The sequence below is a fragment of the Anguilla rostrata genome, chromosome 4 (genome assembly GCF_018555375.3).
Source record: "Anguilla rostrata isolate EN2019 chromosome 4, ASM1855537v3, whole genome shotgun sequence".
NCBI lineage: Eukaryota > Metazoa > Chordata > Actinopteri > Anguilliformes > Anguillidae > Anguilla > Anguilla rostrata.
The window spans coordinates 27,765,221-27,785,085 of NC_057936.1; the positions used below are offsets into that span (position 1 = coordinate 27,765,221).

The window sequence follows — 19,865 nt, forward strand, 5'->3', positions numbered from 1 at the left end:
TTTGATACAATGTGTTTGAACCAGCCATATTTTGTTTCATTGCCAGGGTCATACTTTTGGCTTACTGAACCATGCATCTCTGCTTTACACTGACTTACTTTGAATATCCAAGATATAGGACTTTATATTCTTTAATTTGTGTTAAATATGTCTTATTCTTTAATTACAGGGCCTGATGAAAAGAAATATTTCCAGTAAGTATCTAGTAAGCATGACTGTAGGTTGTGTTGTAAACTTGCTGTTTTTACTTCTAGCTACTCATGAATACCTAATTCTAACTACAAATGATCCAAAATCGTGATTATGGAATACATTGTTACTCTTGAAACTTTTGTGTTAGTTTTTGTAAGTTTTGTGTAGATTTAATGAATTACAATTGTTATTGTATGTGTCTTGATGCGAATGAAGTGAATTAAGAAGTGTGACTTTTTCACAGGTGAGGAGATTGCAAGGCCAAGACGCTCCACACCCACAGCAACCCCCGCACCAGGCCCTGCTCCAGACCCCCCGAGGTGAGCTCCCATGACGTGCTGTAGACATTTCCCCCGCCCACCCATGTTCCAATGCAACCTCTTTTAATGAGCTAACTGCTCTGACATCAAACAAATTGGCTGTGTCCAAAACCACATACTACGTGCTACATACTGTATGTATAATATCTCGAGCATGAGAGTCAAAAATACGATGGCTTTTCAGACATATTGTGTAATCATAAAAATACGTTACTTTCATTAATTTGTGAAAATGACTACAGTTACTTTATGTGACTTTATGTAAAGAAGACAGAAAGAAAAAGATTTAAAACATACTGTACATTTAACCATTGGTTTTAACTATTTTCTGCTAAGTATTGTGAAAAGTAATAATTGCATTTAAATTGTTCAACTGTTTTGCTGCTTTGGCTTGAATTGCCATCTGCCATTATTAGTTGATATCTGGTTGCTTGGATCGTGAACAATCGCAGTGCATTGTGGGATACTCATGCCCGCACTCTGTCCAGTTTGCATACTGCAATATTTCACCGGATGTAGTATGACATCCGGGTATCTGTCCAATACTTTTTAATGCAGACTATGGTGTCATACATACTAAAAGTGTTGACATGCTATTGGCTTACTAAATCTACTAAATAGCATGCCAGTATGCGATTTTGGGTGCATGAATTTTGTCAATCTTTAAAGTGGTCGTATTTGTATATGAAAAATTCATACACTACAGTAAGCCAATGCAAGTGGCCCTTTGTAATTCGGAGGTTCTTCATCCCCTTGAAAACTGGGTATGTAGATAAGCTCTGTTTGTCATCTCGCACCTGACGATTTTCAAAGCAGCCTCAAGAAAATTTAAATTGGGTGAGATACCTTGTCAACAAAATAACCTTCATAAAAATAATCTGGATGAATATGGATGATGATGAGGTTGCTGCATTATGGCATGTGAAATAGTTTTGAACAGTTTAGAGGGAGCTGTGTTCACTGTTATTTCAGCCATAGTTCTCCTTTAAATGCACTGCAGCTGAGTCCACTGCTGTCGTTGGGCTCTAGGCTCAGGCCTGGTTATGCAAGGCTTTAGTAACTGCGTTAGGAGCATTCTGTGTGCTGTGATTCAGAAATGAAATGCATATGGTGAGAGCATCTGGTACTGTAGGGAAGGGGAGGGTATGGATGAAAGAAACAGAGCAATTGCTCCGTGGTTATTATTTATGTGAGGAATGAATGCAACCGTTCTACAAACAGCCTGTTTTGGGTGTGTTGCTTAAATTATTAATGAATTCCTCTTGCAGCGAGTGCTCACTCTTTTTTTTGCATGCCTCCTCCTGCAGTAAGACGTCTCCTGTACCAGAGGATGCAACTGCCTTATTTGGGCCACCGCTGGAGACAGCCTTTGAAGCACAGAAAACAGAAGGTATCATAGTCTGATGAGTCTGAATTTAGTCAGCATGTGCAGACGGGTGACAAATTAAAGGAAATACCTGAGTGGAGTAAATGAGTGGAGAAGCATAACGAAGGCAGATGCTTCCATACAGGTGTACTGCATGATACAATTACAGTTACTGCATCTGGGCATTTATAAAGGGGGGGCAGGGGGTCTGGTGGCTCTGTTATGCCGTGGGGGGCATTTTCCTGGCATGGCTTGGGTCCCCTTGTCCCCTTCAAGGGAAGGGTCACTGCAAGTCAATACAAAGTTATTCTGAGTGATCACCTTTATCCTATGATGAAACGTTTCTATCCCGATGGGGGTGGTTTCTTCCAGGAATGCCCTCGTCCACAGGGCACGAGGGGTCACTGAATAGATTGATGAGTATGAAAATGATGTGAAATATATGCTATATGCAACTGGGTTGAGTCATGAGATCTCAACCCAGTTGAACACCTATGGAAGATTTTGGGTCAGCGTGTTAGACAATGCTCTCCAACACCATCATCAAAACTTCCAAATCTTTTGGAAGAATGGTGTTCCATCCCTCGGTAGACTTCCAGAGACTTGTATAAACTGCCAAGGTGCTTTGATACTATTCTGGGTGGAACACTTACGACTGTGGTCCAAATCACCTGTTCATGTATGATGTTTATGCATGATGTATGTATGTATTGTTTCAAGTAAGATAGATGTGTTTGTGCAGTATGCCTCTGTATCTATTACAACATTGCATGCGTTGTGTTTGTGTGTGCGTTTTTGTGTGTGTCTGTGTACCAATGATGTGTGTGTTTAAAAATAAGCGTGTTTTGTGTATCTTACATCACTGTTTGTATGTACTAGAGGTCTGCATCCTGGCCCAAACCCGACTGGGCCTGAAGGTATGCTGAGATAGGTCCAATACCTGGGCCTGTTTAGCAGAAGGAAAAACAGATAAATAAGCGTGAACTCAAAAATGGCTGTTTTAATTTGCTAGTTGAGCATAACAACACTCTAGAAGCTTTCCTTAGCACCGTTTCTGACAGTCATTGTTAGGAGCTGGTGGAAGTGTTGCTCCCTTTGTTTCGTGATTTCAAGCACCTTCACTGGCAGCTTTCCTGTGGGAAACAAAATTGTGCTGTGTGTTGCTGTTGGCTTGTTATTTCAGTGATTGGGCTCCATCAAGTTTGGGCTTAAGATTTGGCTAGAGCTTACCTGGCCTTAAAGGACTTATTTGGGCTCAGGCCTCATTTCTAAGTCGTACGATGCACATGGAACCTCATTTAGTGCTAATGCAGGCCCTTTAATGTAAACATTATAGTTAATTTATTGAGATGCTGACCGTTGTCGTGCACAGCGTGGGGAGGTCCTGTATGAATATAGCAGCCAATTCAATGTAGACATGTCAAAATAAGGGAACTGCATCTAGTGCTCTCACACAGAGAATAAGCCATAACTACCAGCTCTTAAAGATGTGTACATAAATCTTAAGAATCAATTTAGTTGAGTAAATCAAAAAGCCACGAACAGCCAGGACACTGAGCTCATGGTGTACTTGGGCAGTACCAACAGGACTGGCAACTGTCCTTTCCAAAATTATTTTATTGAGGTCTTTTGCTTTTGTTACGCATTTGCTCATTCACTGGATTATTTACTGAGATACGGCAAAATGCCGGTAGGGATTTTGCTCCTGGCTGGACGCCATTTCACTTAGAGGAACTGTGCAAATGGTAGGGTTGTACAGTGCCATAGTACCCATACCTGGCAAAGAGCAGGAAGAGCTGTTTTAGCTTCAGACAGAGTGTGTCATCAGGGGCAGGAGCCACTGCTTAATGGCCGTACATAGCTTATGCGGTGTGCTCCACTGCTGCACTCTCACTTCTCATTTGGGCTTTTTTGCTTTTAGGAAGTCACTAGTGTGTGGTACAGGATCTCCTCGTGCTTCCAGATATGTGCTTAATCCTGCCGTTGCGTTGTGTTCCTCTCCTGTGTAGTGATTATAGGTGAATCAGAAGTGTGGGGCGTGCATGTATCCGAGTCGCACCCCGACTCTCCTTTGGCAAGAGCCTTTCCCTCCGGAAGTAAGTTTCCACTTGTGGCGTTTCTGTTAATCTGCGCGGATTATTTCCCCCATGATCTCAGCTCACAAACTCCCCTTGGGAATGGACACACCTTGAACATGTGCGCCATTAGCTCTCTGAGTAACAACCAGCCTGATCTTTTTTTTTTTTTTAGAAGCCATTACTTTGAAAAATCATCCTTTATTACTGGGGCCATTTCTTTCCGGGGCACATTCATTTCTGCTACTGTAGCTCCCCAGCTCTGCCTCTTGCCTCCTCGTCATTGGTTCTGCATGGGCTGGGTCAGACCGTGCCAAGTTCACCTGGCGGGGGTGCTAAGCTACTAACCCAGGCACCGAGAGTCACACTCTGGACGAACAAGCTTTCATAGCATTGCTAATATCATTGCAGCTCCACCTCCGCTTCCTCCCAAGAATGTCCCAGCCACGCCCCCTCCCTGCGGCTCCCCCCCAGCAGACTCTTCTGGTAAGCAGAGCCCCTCTCTCATGTCTGCTTTGGTTTGGTCTGTCTCCAGTGCACACGTGTGTTCCGGCACTTTCTGCTGTTTTATCAACTTCTGCTTGTGCCCCCCCCCCCATGTCACAGTGGTCTCACAAGATGAAGATGGCAATGAACCCGCCTCCGGTCCCCAGGAACACCCTTCTGAGGGGGGGAGAAAGGCGTCCATCGCTGACTTGGACAACATCTTTGGTCCAGTGCAGGGCGGCAAGCCTGAGGAGGAGGCCGCAGAGAACAAATGGGTCTGCTTCTCCGACGAGTCGCCGGAGAAGCCGCTGCCTCCCCAGGACGCCGCCCCGCCTCTTCCCACCCACCCGCCCCCGGACTCGCCCCCCCGCCTCCCTCCGGGCCCCCCTCCGGAGGAGGCGTCGCACTCTCCCGCCAGCCCTCCTCCTCCGACAGATGCGTCCGCACGCAGCATCCCTCCGCCACTGGTCTTGGGCGAGGAGGATAAGCAGGGCCCGGAGGCGTCGGCGCCGAGGGAGGACCCGGCCGAGTCCACGGCCTCGCCCAAAGAGCACGCTCAGGGGCCCCGTGCCACGCCTCCCCCTCCACCCCCTCCCACGTACCGAGCAGTGGTGTCTTCGCCCGGGCCCTGCTCTGGAACAGGCCCTGGCAGCGGTGAGTGTTCTTACTCCTACTCTCAGCTCTGCGCTCGCTTAAGGCTTCAGCATGGCCAGCCCCTTTGCGGTCACACGTGCATGCCGTCCGCAGCAGTAAAACACATACTATACTTCTTGCGCTCTCATCCAAGGCACTTCCAAGAAGTGTCATAATAGTCACTGCACATGGCATTGTTCACGAAGCACCATAAAAAAACCCGCTGATATCCCAGCCCAGCTAGATGGTTTTAGTCCTTTTATTATTTTAAGGTAAAAAATGTTACACATGCACTCATGAACATTTAATTGTTATGGTAATTACCTAGCTAAATGCTGAGAGATGTCATAAACATGTTAATAGTTTTCATGTTAATAGTTTAAGCATCCTGACAGTAGCAGGCTATTAGCATGTTCACTAAGAATTGAATCCTGTGACTGTTTTAAGCTTTTGTTTCATAATATGTAATTATTTGCAGTCAATACGTAAATATATTTGTATGTATAGACGAACAACGGCTTTATATTTTCTATTTGTTTCAACCTTCGCTAATTTAAAGCTAACGAGAGACAGGTTAGCCCCCCCCATGTTCACGAGATTTTAAAAAAATCAGTATTGGCTATTCAAAAAGCATCCCACTCTATTCTTTCACAAATAGTACCCTAGCGTATGTACCTTTTTAAGTGCATTGTGCCAGTGTGCTGCTTGCTTCCTTTCTTGCCGCCCTGTTTTGAAAGAGCCGGAGGAGGTGTGTCAATCACTGACAGTCATGTTCTGTGTGCACCTGGCGTGTCCGCAGTCTGCAATGTTTCAAATGTTGAGAGGCATGCAAAGAGGCCATGCACAGTTCTGTGTGCCATGTGGCCTGTTGCACCCAACTTCCACCAGAAGCACAAATCCAGCCTTGCACTGCCATTATCTTATCAATATAGTTCACACACAGTAAGCATGTGTGCTCACATCTAACATACGCATAGCAGCGCTGATCATACATGGTTTAGTGTCTGCTAACATCCTACATTCACTAATCATAGTGCACATAATTAAGGGCCACCCCAGTATTGACATTAGATGCAATTATGTGTGGGATTTAAAAAATTGTGCTCATGTTTAATGTACATTGATCAGGCCACGTAGCATTTTTCGTTCATGTTGCAATGCACATACAATGCATGCTGTCAGGCATTCTGAGCGCTGCCTTATTGCATTGCCGGTAAAGCTTAGAAATGTGATTCCCAGAAAATGGATCTGGGCTGTGTCATTAGCAGCTGCAGCTGCCCTCTCATTTACTTTGCTCCTTCTGTTGCTGATGAACTTGATGTGTCATTGTCTGATTTTAATCACATTTAGGGACTTTATCAGCCAGTGATCTTGAGATGGTGTGCCCAGTTGCCTTCTGAATCACTGACTGCCTAATCTCGCAGCTGATTTCATTGTGTCTCGTTTTCTCTTGGGCTTTTGTATGAACAGAGGAGAGAATTGTTGAAAATGTACTGAGAATTTGACGCTAATGTGTTCAAGGCCCTTTTACACTTACATGTTTTAGTTTCAGAATCTTGCCTCTGTTAAAAGAATATTATCATTGAACAATGGACACTAACCTTCATTTGTTATCACAAAACCTAGTATGTGTGAAAAAGACCTTAACAAACAGTGGGGTATGAACTACGGAGTTTAGTTTAGCACAAAGGAAACTTGACAAATGGATTCCACACAGTGAAAGCACAGCGGGCAGACTCTTTCTGATGTGACACGTACTGCTATGATTAGGCTCCGCTGCTGGCCAATAGCAGCTTGGTGAGTGTGGGAACCAGGAATGCAATGCAAACAGGAAGATGCGCTATGAACCATGAGCCGGCCATGCAAACCCAACAAGGCATTGGGAGACACTGTTGGCTCAGTTGGTCATGTGATCTGCAGGTGTGATAAGTCATCTTCATGTGATTTTGTTCTACCGCAGGCTCCAACTCCCCAGCTCGCCCTGCTACACCATTGTCTGGAAGCAGCCCGACTCCGCCCCCTCCTCCTCCTCGGCCGCCCTCCAGACCCAAACTGCCTCCTGGGAAACCGAGCGTCGGGGATGTGGTATATCCTTTACCCTTTTATTCAACATTCCACAGTAAGATTCTGTAGTTGAGAATTTTTTAAGTTAATTTCGCACCTGTGCGACAACAAGTGCAGGAACATTTCTTGATAGATATTTTCTTGAGACGAGTATCGCCGCAGATGTTGACGTGTGACTGAATTGAATGGGAGCTCAAAGCCTCTGGTGCTGATCTGTGCTGCGATCTGGTTTCAGACCCGGCCGTTCAGTCCTCCCGTCCACTCCTCCAGCCCCCCACTCGTAATCGCCCCCCTGGCGCGAGCGGAGAGCACCTCCTCCATATCCTCCACCAACTCGCTGAGCGCCGCCACCACGCCCACCGTCGGTAAAGAGCTCTCCATTTCTGTGTCAGGTCTGCACCGTTCCCCGTTCCCCGTCATCTTTAATAATCCTTCCTCCTCTGTCTGTCCGCTTCAGCTGCCAACTCCGGATGTGTTCTTAATACTGTGTACACATCCGTGTACCACCGTGCTGAATCCCTGAAATCAGCAGTACGAGTTGTAAATGCAAGCTATGACCTGTCATTGAGACAGAGCTGCTCTTTTTAGATTCAGGCGAAGTGGTAGTGTTATGGCTTGATCCGGTGTTTTGTCTTCTGTCCTGCATGCCCTGTAGCCCACCGAGCCACTTGCACAGAATAGTATCTCCCATTGGACGTATGAGATCACTGAATTTATCTCACTCTACAAAGTCCTTCACATTCGCAACTTTAACTGGAGAAATCTTCTGGTCCAAGCCATGCCTATGCACCTAATGCATTTAAATGTTATAGAAACATGAGTTTTGTAGGTAGAAATCATTTATGGCCACAATAACGGAGCCATTTCCATCGTTTTTACCTAAATATTTCAAGCCAGCAATGTGCAAATACTGTATGTGAACGGTAGTGTGAACAGGCCTACTGAAACAATGTAATGATAAGAGTCCTCAGCCTTCGTCAGTAGTCTCAGCTCATTGGCTTTCAGTTTTTTTTTTAAGATAATAGCTTTTGTATCTGAGTTTTGAGACAATTTAGTAATTTTATCTCTCATGAGCATGTAATCAAATGTTAATTGGTCATTACAAGATGACCTTTATTTACAGTGTTGGACATAAACTTCGAACTGAAAACTGAAACCATTGCTCATGTCACATAAGGGTTTGTTATTGTCCTAATATTTCTTCAGCAAAATATCAGAAAGCAACCTTGCAAACATTTTTATTGATGAAGTTACACGTTTTTTTCTGGAGGACGCATTTCATTTTCAACATGCATTGTTTTTTGTCTTGTCTCTTCACTTTTCTTTTTTTGCCGTGAATTTTGGTTTTTATCCCATTGGTTTATAAATGTGGGTCTCTCTGTGCTTTCACTGTTGTTGTTCTTGTTAGTTTTGCTCTGAGTTGTCTTGTTGTACTTGATTTTTTGTTTTTGTTTGTTTGTTTCCTTTTCCTCTGGTTGATCTTTTTGTCAATGATGTAAGAAGATGAGGCTTTTGTATTCAAACTGCCCACCTGTGAGAGGCGCTCTGAAATGCCTGCAGGTATGGTATGGTGTAGACCCACCTGGATGGTGGGGGACATTGAGATTTCACACAAGCCATTATGCCTGCAGAATCATCGTTACCCATAATGCATTATGCTCTCAGCCCAAAGGTCATTCACGACAGCATCCTGTCTTCCCCCCCCCCGACACATTCTGAAGACCAGGATGACAGTCATCACATGGCACTGGGACTCTTGTGGAAACAAAAGCACACATTACAGAAATTCGAACAGCACGTCCACCTTTCCACGGTCTCTGGAACACAAGGGAGATCTCGACCGCTGCGCTTTTTTTTCCCCCTCCTTTTTCATATTTATTTGCCACATCTGGTACATCATGACAGAGAAGCCTTTTCTAATTCTCTTAAAAATCCATGGACGACCTTTTCATCCACACCACTGGGCAGCAGATCAAACCCATTTCGAGGTCAGATTTCACAGAGAGATGCAGTGGCATGCACCCTTTCCTTCTCCCTTACATGCCAGTGTCTTACAGTGCTGTTCACGTTTTCCAGCAAGCCATATTGATTTTTTTCATTAACGTGTAGTCCAGCACCTATTCTGGCTACATCGCCATGATGTCATCTCATGTGATTCACAACGTTGTATTGATTGTTATACAGCTTTTTTTGAAGCTGCAGCTGTCTGTTTTTTACCCAGGGGTACTTAAACCCCACAATGTGAATGACCTGCCAAACCAGAAAGCCCTGCATGCTCCCCTTTGCAGTCTGCCAGATGAAAGAGTGTTCAGTATTCACTCCACTTTCCATGTGACGTTGAAGTTGAACACGCCCCCTCTCTCATGGAGCTCTCTGGTGCCCATCTCCCGAATCCAAACCAGCGTCCTGTGAGCCTGAACCCTGCCCACGCTCTCAGCCCCCAACCACCCCCTGAGCCCCTCGGCCCTCCATTAGTCTGCTCCCCATCTCTCCTGTCTCCTTCGCCCAGCTTGTTTCCTACCCACCCGTACTGGCACGCCTCTTGCCTTTCGCCTCCCCTGCACACTTGTGGTCCCTCTGTGCTCAACAGCCTCACCAAAAGGGACTTCTCTGTTTATATCTGTGAATATGCGGAGGCTATTGCAATATTGCAAAACAGTATTGAAAAATCTTCACTTTAAAAAAAATTAATTTGGTGCCCTATATGGGTCTGTACACACCCACCGTAATTTGGAACGTCCAGTTATCTGCAGCTGCGGATGCGTACATGCGCGAGCCCCTCCGCTGATTCGGGAGAGTGTAGACATCCTCAGTTCTCCTCTGAAGCATGTGGTGCCACCAGCTGCTTAATTTGCAGCACAGACTAGAGTCTGTGGAAGATCTTTCATATGCGGCTTTAGCATGCATCCCATGAATGCCTGACTGACCAGCAGGTGTCGCTTGAGAGCGATGAAACGCGGACCCATAAGCAACTGGAACCTCACATACCCTGGGCTGCCAGGTGTGCACCACCCTGTGGAGTCAGTGCTGGCATGGTCCGTATTTGATCTGAGACCATGGGGGTCATCCATGCACCCAGCAGCCCTTTACCTTTTTAAAATGACACCTCAGTGTAGCGTCCCAGAAGCACGTGCCTAGATGGGCATTCAAGTAGGCAGCCGGTGCACATTGTGTCCTCTCACAGGACGTGCCCTGTCCTGGTTCTGCTCCAGCTCCCCTTCCCCCCCAAACACACACACACATACACACAAAAACACACACACACACACGTACCTCTACCCCTCTCTTCCTGCTGATTAATGGCTTGCAGTGCCTTCTGTGTTCCCTCCCACTGTGACCTGTGATAGACCTGCCGTGTGACTCACACTGTTGTCCTTCTCTCTCCCTACCCCTCCCTCTGCCAACTTCAATCTCCTTTGCACAGAGAATGACCAACCTTCCCTGGTATGGTTTGACAGAGGAAAGTTTTATTTAACCTTTGAAGGTAAGTTGTGTCCAGAAATTTAGTGCACACCTGAGCGTCATCTCTTCAAACCTCCTTCCTCCTCCTCCTCCTCCTCCTCCTCCTCCTCTCCTTGCTCCCATTGGCCGCCTAACATCTCATCTCTTCCTGCCGCCTTATCAGGCTCTTCTTTTTATTTTTACCATCACGGATCTTGTTTGTCATGCAGCGCTATTTTTTCTTTCGTTAATCATTGCACACATTTCACTGATTTTATTTCCTTGGGTTTTGGTTTGATCTTTTCATTCTGTTCTTTTTCTTCAGATCTTTGCAGATTTTTTGGCATTAACTGCATGCTCTGGTCCTGCACAGCTCTTATTTTTGCATTTTTTTCCCATTTTTTTCTCTTTTTCTCTTGGAGGCTTGGAGGCTGTTCACTTTCCAGTATACCTGTATTCACTGACTAATAGGAGATCTTCACTGGTCCTATTGGTGATTCATACCTGATTCATAACTTGAATTTTAAGTATGATCAAAGCAGCTTATCACTCTACATAAAGCACCTGAAATATATGATTCAAAGTGGAAAAATCTCTTATTTTTGTGGAAATGTGATTCGTGTGACTGTTCATTTGTGTATTTATGAAACAGAGCAGAAAAAGCAGAAAAGGTAGCTGTAATTTACTTCCATATGCATATAAGTCCACTAGCACAGTTGAAGGCAGCTTTATGCAGTGAAATGGACAATATTTAACTTTTTGTAGAGCTGTTTCTGCCATTATTAACTGTGATCACAATGCACAACATTTGAGGTAATTTAAAGCTTCTCCTACTGCATTATCAAGTGGGAATGTATTGATAAGATTATCTAACAAAGTACAAATCAAATAAATAAAAAATCCAAAGTTATCGTCAAGTTTGTTTTCAGCAGCTATGGAACACTGAGTGGTGCGGTGATTGTGCTGCTGATCATGAGCAGAATCTGAGACTTCACAGAATAATGGCCCGTGATGTCAGCAGTCAGTCATACCGACTGCAGCCACAGTTTTGGTTGTCATTGCTAATATTGTTATAATGGTCATTGTATGTTTTCTTCTTTATACACCTCTCTGTATGTGAATGATGGGTAATGAGCACTGAGCAGGAGGTGGCAGCCTCAACCGTGGAGCGGATCATAGGATAAAGCAGCAAGCTGGAGAGGGAACTACAGGGACCTCAATATTTGAATATTTTTTAGGATGAAGGACTGCAGGTGTCTGTAGGAAGGAGGATAAGGACCTGCAAGGGCTATCCCCCCACCCACCCCCGCCGTTGGGCCTGCATAAGTAAACCTGTGCGGTCCTGTGTCTGTTACAGGCTGTTCCCGAGGGCCCAGCCCCCTCACCATGGGTGCCCAGGACACCCTGCCTGTGGCAGCCGCCTTCACCGAAACGGTTAACGCCTACTTCAAAGGAGCAGACTCCAGCAGGTAAGCTCATCGCCCACCACTGCCCACCTTCCACTCTCATCTTTATCACATCACAGAAATGACAGTAGATTACCTCTATTCACCTTAAGATGAAGTTTTATAATAAAAAATGTGTCATGAATATTGATCTCTGTATTGATTTTTGCATCAGACTGGATTGCAGTCAGAGCCATGCTGTACTAATGGATTGTAGCTAGCTGATTTAATTTCATTTTTGGCTGTATGTTTTGCTATCGTCAAATGTGGCTTTTGATTAAATATACATACTTTACCTTTCAGTCAGTGGTCTGTAATATTTTGGTCCGCTGGTCACTCGGTGTCACTCAGTGACAGTGTGTTTCAATGTTAATGCTATCAAGATATGGTATATATAAATATGTTTGATATCAACTTGGAAGGGAAGGTATATTTGATTTTTACAACCCAATAAAAATAGCCATTGGCATAGTAAAAGTTTTAAGTTAAACAAAATTTTTTTTATGAACGAATGCACATTTGTCATGTTTTTTCCAGCTCTCGGCTTTATGTAAGCAAGGTTGTGAGAGACACATAGTCCCTGGCAACCACAAACAGTTCGGGTTGACTGCCAGAGCAGTGCAGCAGCTGAGTAAGCTTGGTGTACGTACCCCAGATGCCCCTAGTTGATGGGACAGCGAGACAGGCCGCGTATACGGAGTTGAGGTCTGCCGCGCTTCGATCTGACGGCCAGCCCTAACCGCTGTGTTTGGCTCTTCCTCCCAAGGTGTGTGGTGAAGATCACGGGGGAGATGGTGCTGTCCTTTCCAGCCGGGATAACCAGGCACTTTGCCAATAACCCCTCCCCGGCCATCCTAACATTCAGCATAACAAACTACAGCCGGCTGGAGCATGTCCTGCCTAACCCCCAGCTGCTGTGCTGGTAAAAACACCACGATAGCACTCAACACCTTCTGGTACAAACACACACACACACACACCTCCATCAACCGGACCCACAAACTCTATACACCCATGACTTCACTGCTGCAAAACCGCCATGTGCTCCTTGCTCCCAGAACATTAAACCAATTGAGATTATGTCCAATTCACAGTCCTGTATCATTACTAATGCCATGCGTTTTTGTTACTTTATTAGTCTAACCAACACCCTAGCACTTGTCAAAATTTGTTGAATGTACTAATAGGTGTACAGTGCTATTTGACAAACACTTGTAATCATATTAAACAAATGTGGTAACGGTGTACTCTGTTATGTCCATTGGCTGCCAAGCCGCATATACGCATTTGTGTATAGGGCAAAGAACGCATATCAATACTGTTAAATGTTTTTCCACAGCGATAGCACACAATCCAGTGCTGACTCCAAGGAATTTTGGGTGAATATGCCGAACCTCATGATCCATTTAAAGAAAGTTGCTGAGCAGAAGCCCCAGGCGACATACTACAATGTTGATATGCTGAAATATCAGGTGAGCAAATATCTTATTCATGCACCAGTGGTTTTCTTCCCCATTCGCTCACAGAAGCCCTCAAGGAATCTTTAGCTGAACAGCGCTACTCGAGAAATGTGTGACAGTTACAGCCATAGTAATATTTCTCATATTCATATGATTTAAATGGAATGTTATTCTGAAAGAAGAGGACCAGAGCGGAGATTGGAATATGGTTGAAATGAGGCCGTTTGATTCTACAGGTATCTGCCCTGGGTATCCAGTCCACGCCACTGAACCTGGCGGTCAACTGGCGGTGTGAACCCACGACCACGGATCTCAGAATAGATTACAAATACAACGGGGATGCCATGACCACGCCCGTGGCCCTCCACAACGTCCAGTTCCTGGTCCCCGTGGACGGAGGAGTGACCAAACTCCAGGCGGTGCTTCCCCCGGCTGCTTGGTAAGACAGCACTTCCCACTCACTGTACAGAACGCACACGACGGTGCTGCCTCCAGTGATCATTTGTTGAACTGCAACGTATGTGATACTGAAAGAGTGAGCAATGTTACATTTTTTATGTCCCCAAAGGAATGCGGAACAACAAAGAATCCTGTGGAAGATCCCTGAGATTTCACTGAAGTCTGAAAATGGAGGTAAATTGTGTTCGTTTTGACTGTTAAAAGGAAAGTAAACGTGTTTTCTCAGCTTTGGAGTGTTCATTTGGGTGAGAACTGGGCTTGGCATCAGTGAAGTAAAGCTGTCAAAGCACAGTAAGCACAGAGCCCAGAGCATTGGCACGTACAGGGGGAGATGTTTGGCCCCATACTGAGGCAGTGGAAACATCTCTCTCTTTATTCTCACCCTGGCCCTTGCACCCCTTTGCTCTGTTCCACACCGCCCGCTAATGCTCCATTCCTTTACTGTCCGTGGTGTTTTCCACACGGCTTGCTGTCACAATGCCACTTTCTCCCGGCTCTCTCGCCAAGCGTGGCTTGATTTCAGTTGCACTGTTCGGTGATTTCAATTTTGCTGAGGTACAAAATTCCCCCCCACCAGAATTACTTGTGCTACCCAGTGCGAAATGAGTTGTCCGATTCTCCCAGGCGAAGTTTCGTTCGACTGCCAAGCATTCATAACTGAGAAAGAGACCCTGGGATGTTTTTGTAAGAGGATTGCTTCCCCCGCCCCCCCAGGTGTGGGATCGCTGCTGGCCCGGTTCCAGCTGACAGAGGGGCCCAGCAAGCCTTCAGCCCTGGCGCTCCAGTTCACCAGCGAGGGCAGCACTCTGTCAGGCTGCGACATCCAGCTGGTGGGAGGTGGATACAGGTTCTCCCTCATCAAAAAGAGGTTTGCTGCAGGTGAGTCCATACAGAAACGGGGGAGTGTGTGCAGTCTACAGCCATGTGTTCGAGATGTATGTGACATCAACAGTCTTGTAAGGAATAGTACATTACTAAGTACAAGGCAATACACAGTAATCATTTGACTATAGGTATCTCTATTTTAGCCTCTGTTGATCAGTTTTAAGTTGTGGTAATGTTCCACATACAACCACTCTGAAAATGAAAAAAGAAAGAATAATAATTTAGACAGTGCTGCACCAAACTGGTGCACAAATCAGCGATAAATTGGACTGAATTCAGAATATCAAATACATTAATATAAATAACTAAATGCTATTAGTATTAGACTGTGACATGAGTCTTGAGGTTTCCATTTATATGTATGTGCACATATATGCTTATGTCATTTCCAGGAAAATACATGGCTGACAATTGATCAGCACTACTGAACAATGCAATGAAGACCATCTCATTGGGTTGTGCAAGAAATTTATGGACCATTCAGATTGCTCAACAACAGAAACACTGTTAACCTTTATAAAAAATTGCATAATGAAGACAAGTCCAACAGTATTATATAACATGAAAATAGAATTGTGGAGATTTTTAGGGTTTAATTATTGTTCTTGTAATATGTACAATTTCAGAGTATCTATATTGCAGGAAACACCTGGCTTTATTTTTGAGATTAGCAACTGTTTTCCTCTTACAGTGTTGGTCAGCCTTTTCACTACAATGGCTTAATATGGCCAATAGCCACTGGTTTCTTCTGGGTCATGCATTACATCATACTGAATCCTGCGAAGGCTTCAGTTTACATTGATATGGTCATATAGGGGTTCTTTGTGTAATACCACAGCACAGACCTCTAATAGGTTGTGGGTTAATTCATGAGTTCACAGGGAGGTGACAGTATTTCTGTCAGTGATATGTTATGGGGGAAAGATTTATGCTTATGCCTTTGAGTGCCCTTAACGAATTCAAATTGATCAAGAGAAAAAAGCACTTTGTACATTTAATATGTTTTCCATTAAAGCATGGGTTACCAATAGCCAAACTCCCTTCCTTGTATAACAGACTTCATCAGAGATAGCTAGTTAGCTAAAAAATAAACAAATAGAAATTACACATTTGACATTGCAGCAGTACTCGCTGAACAGCTAGTGAGCGATGCATAACTTTTTCAAAGGTCAAAGCTGACCAATATTATTCAGGGTGTGTTGTATGGTTCTCCATACTCCATATCCATATATTGAAGGTGTTGGATGTCGTGACTTGATTTTAGTGGGATGTGGCAGATTAATTTCAGTTCCTTTGGTTGAAAAAGCTTTGGTCCTAGGCACCAAACTGGCCCAGGGTTCAATGCCTAATTTATGGGACACATTAAATTTTAGTCTTCAGGACCTAGAAATAGGTAGCAGTTTTCATGCCAGGAAAAAAGACTGACTTTAAAGAAAGCCAAAGACTCACTCATTGCTTTGTACCCTAGAAATGTTTCATAGCGCACACATAAACCCCACATGAACCCAAGTGGCATACAAAATAAATATGGCTATTCAACTTATATGGGTTACTCAAAGGCTTTGGCTTATACACACCACTTGGACAGGAAGATTTCATTGTATTTTGCTGAGAGAACACAGTACCACAGAAAACAAGCAGAGGTCTGCTATTTGAGATTAACAGTGGTTTCCAGGGACTGTATGGTTGTCTAGCCTCATTTTTTCATGAAGTGGAAAAACGTATCGGGGCAGCTTCACTGATTAAATAATACTTTTCTAGTTATAATATTTGAAGAGAACATTTTCCCTTAAAAATGTAAAAAGTATAATTGTAAATTGATACACTATATCCTCAAGGGCATACAGTATGTATGGTGTTTCCTTGTATTGTCACATAGTCTCTCTGTTGTTCTTCAGACAGCAGTGTTAGACTTCAGAGTACATTACAGCATTATATTTTTTATTTATTGATAATACTGATTTGTTGTAAAAAAAATAAAAAAACTGTATATTAGAATTTCAGTGGTACTATGGGTTAGGACCCTTAAAATTATTAATATTTTCATTCTTTTTGTTATCTGTGTAGGTGAGTTACCTGTGTACAGTAAAATGCGAAGGTATAATTTTTTTATTTATTTCAGATATAATTTTTTAACTCAAGTGTAACAAAAATTTTAGCTATATATGGGTGGGGGTAAATAAAGATGAAATATCTACCAGGGTACATCATGCTTAGTAAAGCAGTGTTTTTCTGAGCTGTACATACAGTATAGATGGTCAGTTCTTGACATTGTACACGCGTTCCAGTCACCTCCGTGTATATGTACCAGACTCCTTGACATTTAAAGCATGAACCTAAAAAACCCGCAAATGCTTGAATCCATGGCTTTATTTTGCATATGGTAATGGTCTCTGTGAGATGAAGCAAAACGCAAAGCAAGGGGGATGAGGAAAGATTACCAAAATGCTGTTATAGATTTTGTGCGTTCTCCTGACTGTCTTTTCACTGAGTAAACCTGAATATTTTTAAAGAAATAAAAGTTTTGTTTTGAGAAAAAAACACTGTGCTGATTTTAAATTCCCCAAATCTTCTGTTTACAAAGAACAAATCTGGAAAGAGAAAGGGACTATGGGAGCATGGCATTTCTATGTGCTAAACCACATCAATTATCAATTGTTTTTCTGCTTTGAATCACTTGCCATTTGTCACAGTCATGTACAGTACCAGAACTACAAAAAAGGCAATGTGCCATTATAGCTTTAAGAAATTGATGTTTATTTTTCAAAACCATTCAAAACAGAACAGGCATGTACTGTATGGGGGTCTATTTTCAACACCAACAGTGAGAAATTTTACAAACAAAGTCATATTTTCCTGTGAGGTTATTAAGAAATCATGCAGTACAATTTGGTTATGTTTTTCCTCTTTTACAGTTACTGGAAGTCCCTCAGATGTTTGCTAATGTATGATGATTTTCATAAATACCATTCAGTACAAATAACTCAGTTTACATTTTACATATTTCAGACATTACTGGGCTGCAAAAGCAATACATATGTTTGCTTCGCTCAGCATGATCAGAAGGACGTTGCAGACAGATGTGTGGCTATTTTAAGAAAAACATTTGTTAAGTTAAAAGGTGCACACAGGAGCACATTAAGTACAATAAAGCTTAAGTCTGTCTATCCAGGTGTGTCCAGTGTACCTGGCAATATTCTGCCCTTAAATGGAAGCTTCACCCATTCTGTTTTTTGAGAAGAGTATTTGTTCGTTCACATGCTGAAAAGTAGCCCAAATAACATACTGTGGGACAAAGTGAACTGTACTATAATAAATATTTAAGTTTGCAGTAGGTCTCCATTTTTTTCACTTGTGTGCACTATATCAGAGGACAAAATATGATGTCATGTTCCATTGGTAACATAAGTATATTAACATGGCGAGTTAAATGTCTTTCATTGACCCTCTTAATTGGCAAAAAGACAAAAAATCCTGATTTGCTTTTATTTTTTCTTTTAACTGTTAATATTTTCTTTGGCAGTATGGGCCGTCCTTTAATTCTTGATGAAAAGAATATCCAGTTATTTTTAGTCTATGACCACTGCAATTTTATTATTTTGGTAATAAAATTACCGCAAATCTTAATTTTTTTCCTTCACTGAAGCATTTGTTGGCTTTTGAATTTGTGCAACCTGGATACTTTCCTCATTTTACATACAGAATTGGGTATTGGACTACTTTCTGTACAGTACAAACTTCAGTTACGTGACTGCTGTAAATGTATTTTAATAAACGTGTTTTCCCTGATGCTTGCTTTAATAATAATAATACGTTTTTAACATTGGCCCTTTCAGCTGGCAAGGCTTTAAAAGGCATATATTTGTTAGCATCTGCAGTAGATTTTTATCTCCTTGTAAAATTGTTTTGTTGGTTGCAATAAAATAACTGGGAGTTAGTGCTTTTTGGCTAGTTTAAAAGCCTTACTGGATAATAACTATTTTACAAACCGTATGATTTACTTCTGGAAATTTGCGGCACTTTTACAGATCAGCTGCTGTTTATGAATGTGTGAGAAGGTTCTATGAAAGAAAACAATCTCCTCTGTATAAATATTATTCTCCTTACAGATTAGTGTAAATGTATGATTATTTTACTCTCTCTGTAAATATTTTAATTTCTCTTTTTTATATAAATGTTATTTAATTTAGTTGTGTCTACATCTTATCCATTGCACAGGATACTGAATATGCAATTGTTTATGTAAATGTAATGTACTTTTCAAAAAATCCCATCAAAGGTTTTAAAATTATAAAGAATGACCATTGTGTAATACCTGTTTAAGATGTCAGTTGATGTCAGTTTTCTTGGAAATAAAGTGGGAAATATTAACATTTTCTAATTTTGTCCTTTGCAGTCTGTGTTAATTAGAAGGTAAGTTTCAGTGTTTGGAGGGTTTGTGAGAATGAAAGGAAAGAAGGGTACAATTGACCACATTGATCACGATTCAGTTCAGCCATGTGTTTACAATAATAAATCAGCACATTTTTATCACGACAAATTTGTCATTATAGATTTTCCTTTAAATTTCAATTCTAAAGAATTGTATTTTTGATTTCCAAACATAAAGTATAAATAAACAAATGGAAACAAGTCCCTGTAGTGCAGTTATCTTACTGTCTCAGAATTCACAGTGGCCAGGAAGGGCACACTGGTGAGTTTAATGGCAGATTTGCAGTCAGGACAGTTCTGGGAAATCACAACGGCTCCAGTGAAGCATGCAGCAGTTCATTACACAGGGTGGTATACTGGTTTCCTGGGTGACTGTGGCTATCTTACGATCTCCCTCCCTTATTTGACCAGCTTGATTAGTTACCTCGTCCAGGAATTAGCCAATGGCTGAGCATTTCCAGTGAACTGCAGTACCACTTTCCTGAATGATTTTCTCCAGTCCAGGAGGATCACATAAGGTCGGTCAGCTTTGACTCATGAGGTTCTGATAAGGTTTCAGGTTCAGTTTTCAGATTACTCATCGCTTTTATGTAAACAAATTAGAAAAT

General features: G+C 42.7%; 1 protein-coding gene across 13 annotated transcripts in view; it reads left to right on the top strand.

The window, feature by feature from the left end:
- sgip1a (SH3GL interacting endocytic adaptor 1a) overlaps positions 1-19,202 on the top strand; it is a 73,934-nt gene extending 54,732 nt beyond the window's left edge. For 7 of the 13 annotated variants that reach the window (XM_064331967.1, XM_064331962.1, XM_064331963.1 and 4 more), the window contains 16 exons: positions 170-194; positions 437-512; positions 1,820-1,902; positions 3,888-3,974; positions 4,365-4,439; positions 4,560-5,093; positions 7,033-7,157; positions 7,372-7,528; positions 10,561-10,620; positions 11,935-12,046; positions 12,789-12,944; positions 13,362-13,494; positions 13,719-13,921; positions 14,051-14,115; positions 14,656-14,820; positions 15,219-19,202. In XM_064331967.1, coding sequence (XP_064188037.1) covers positions 170-194; positions 437-512; positions 1,820-1,902; positions 3,888-3,974; positions 4,365-4,439; positions 4,560-5,093; positions 7,033-7,157; positions 7,372-7,528; positions 10,561-10,620; positions 11,935-12,046; positions 12,789-12,944; positions 13,362-13,494; positions 13,719-13,921; positions 14,051-14,115; positions 14,656-14,820; positions 15,219-15,241 — 2,079 coding nt within the window. In that variant the 3' untranslated portion in view covers positions 15,242-19,202. The remainder of the gene's footprint in view (positions 1-169; positions 195-436; positions 513-1,819; positions 1,903-3,887; positions 3,975-4,364; positions 4,440-4,559; positions 5,094-7,032; positions 7,158-7,371; positions 7,529-10,560; positions 10,621-11,934; positions 12,047-12,788; positions 12,945-13,361; positions 13,495-13,718; positions 13,922-14,050; positions 14,116-14,655; positions 14,821-15,218) is intronic. The other 6 variants (XM_064331966.1, XM_064331973.1, XM_064331968.1 and 3 more) reach the window with 3 other exon arrangements.
- Positions 19,203-19,865: the final 663 nt, after the last annotated feature.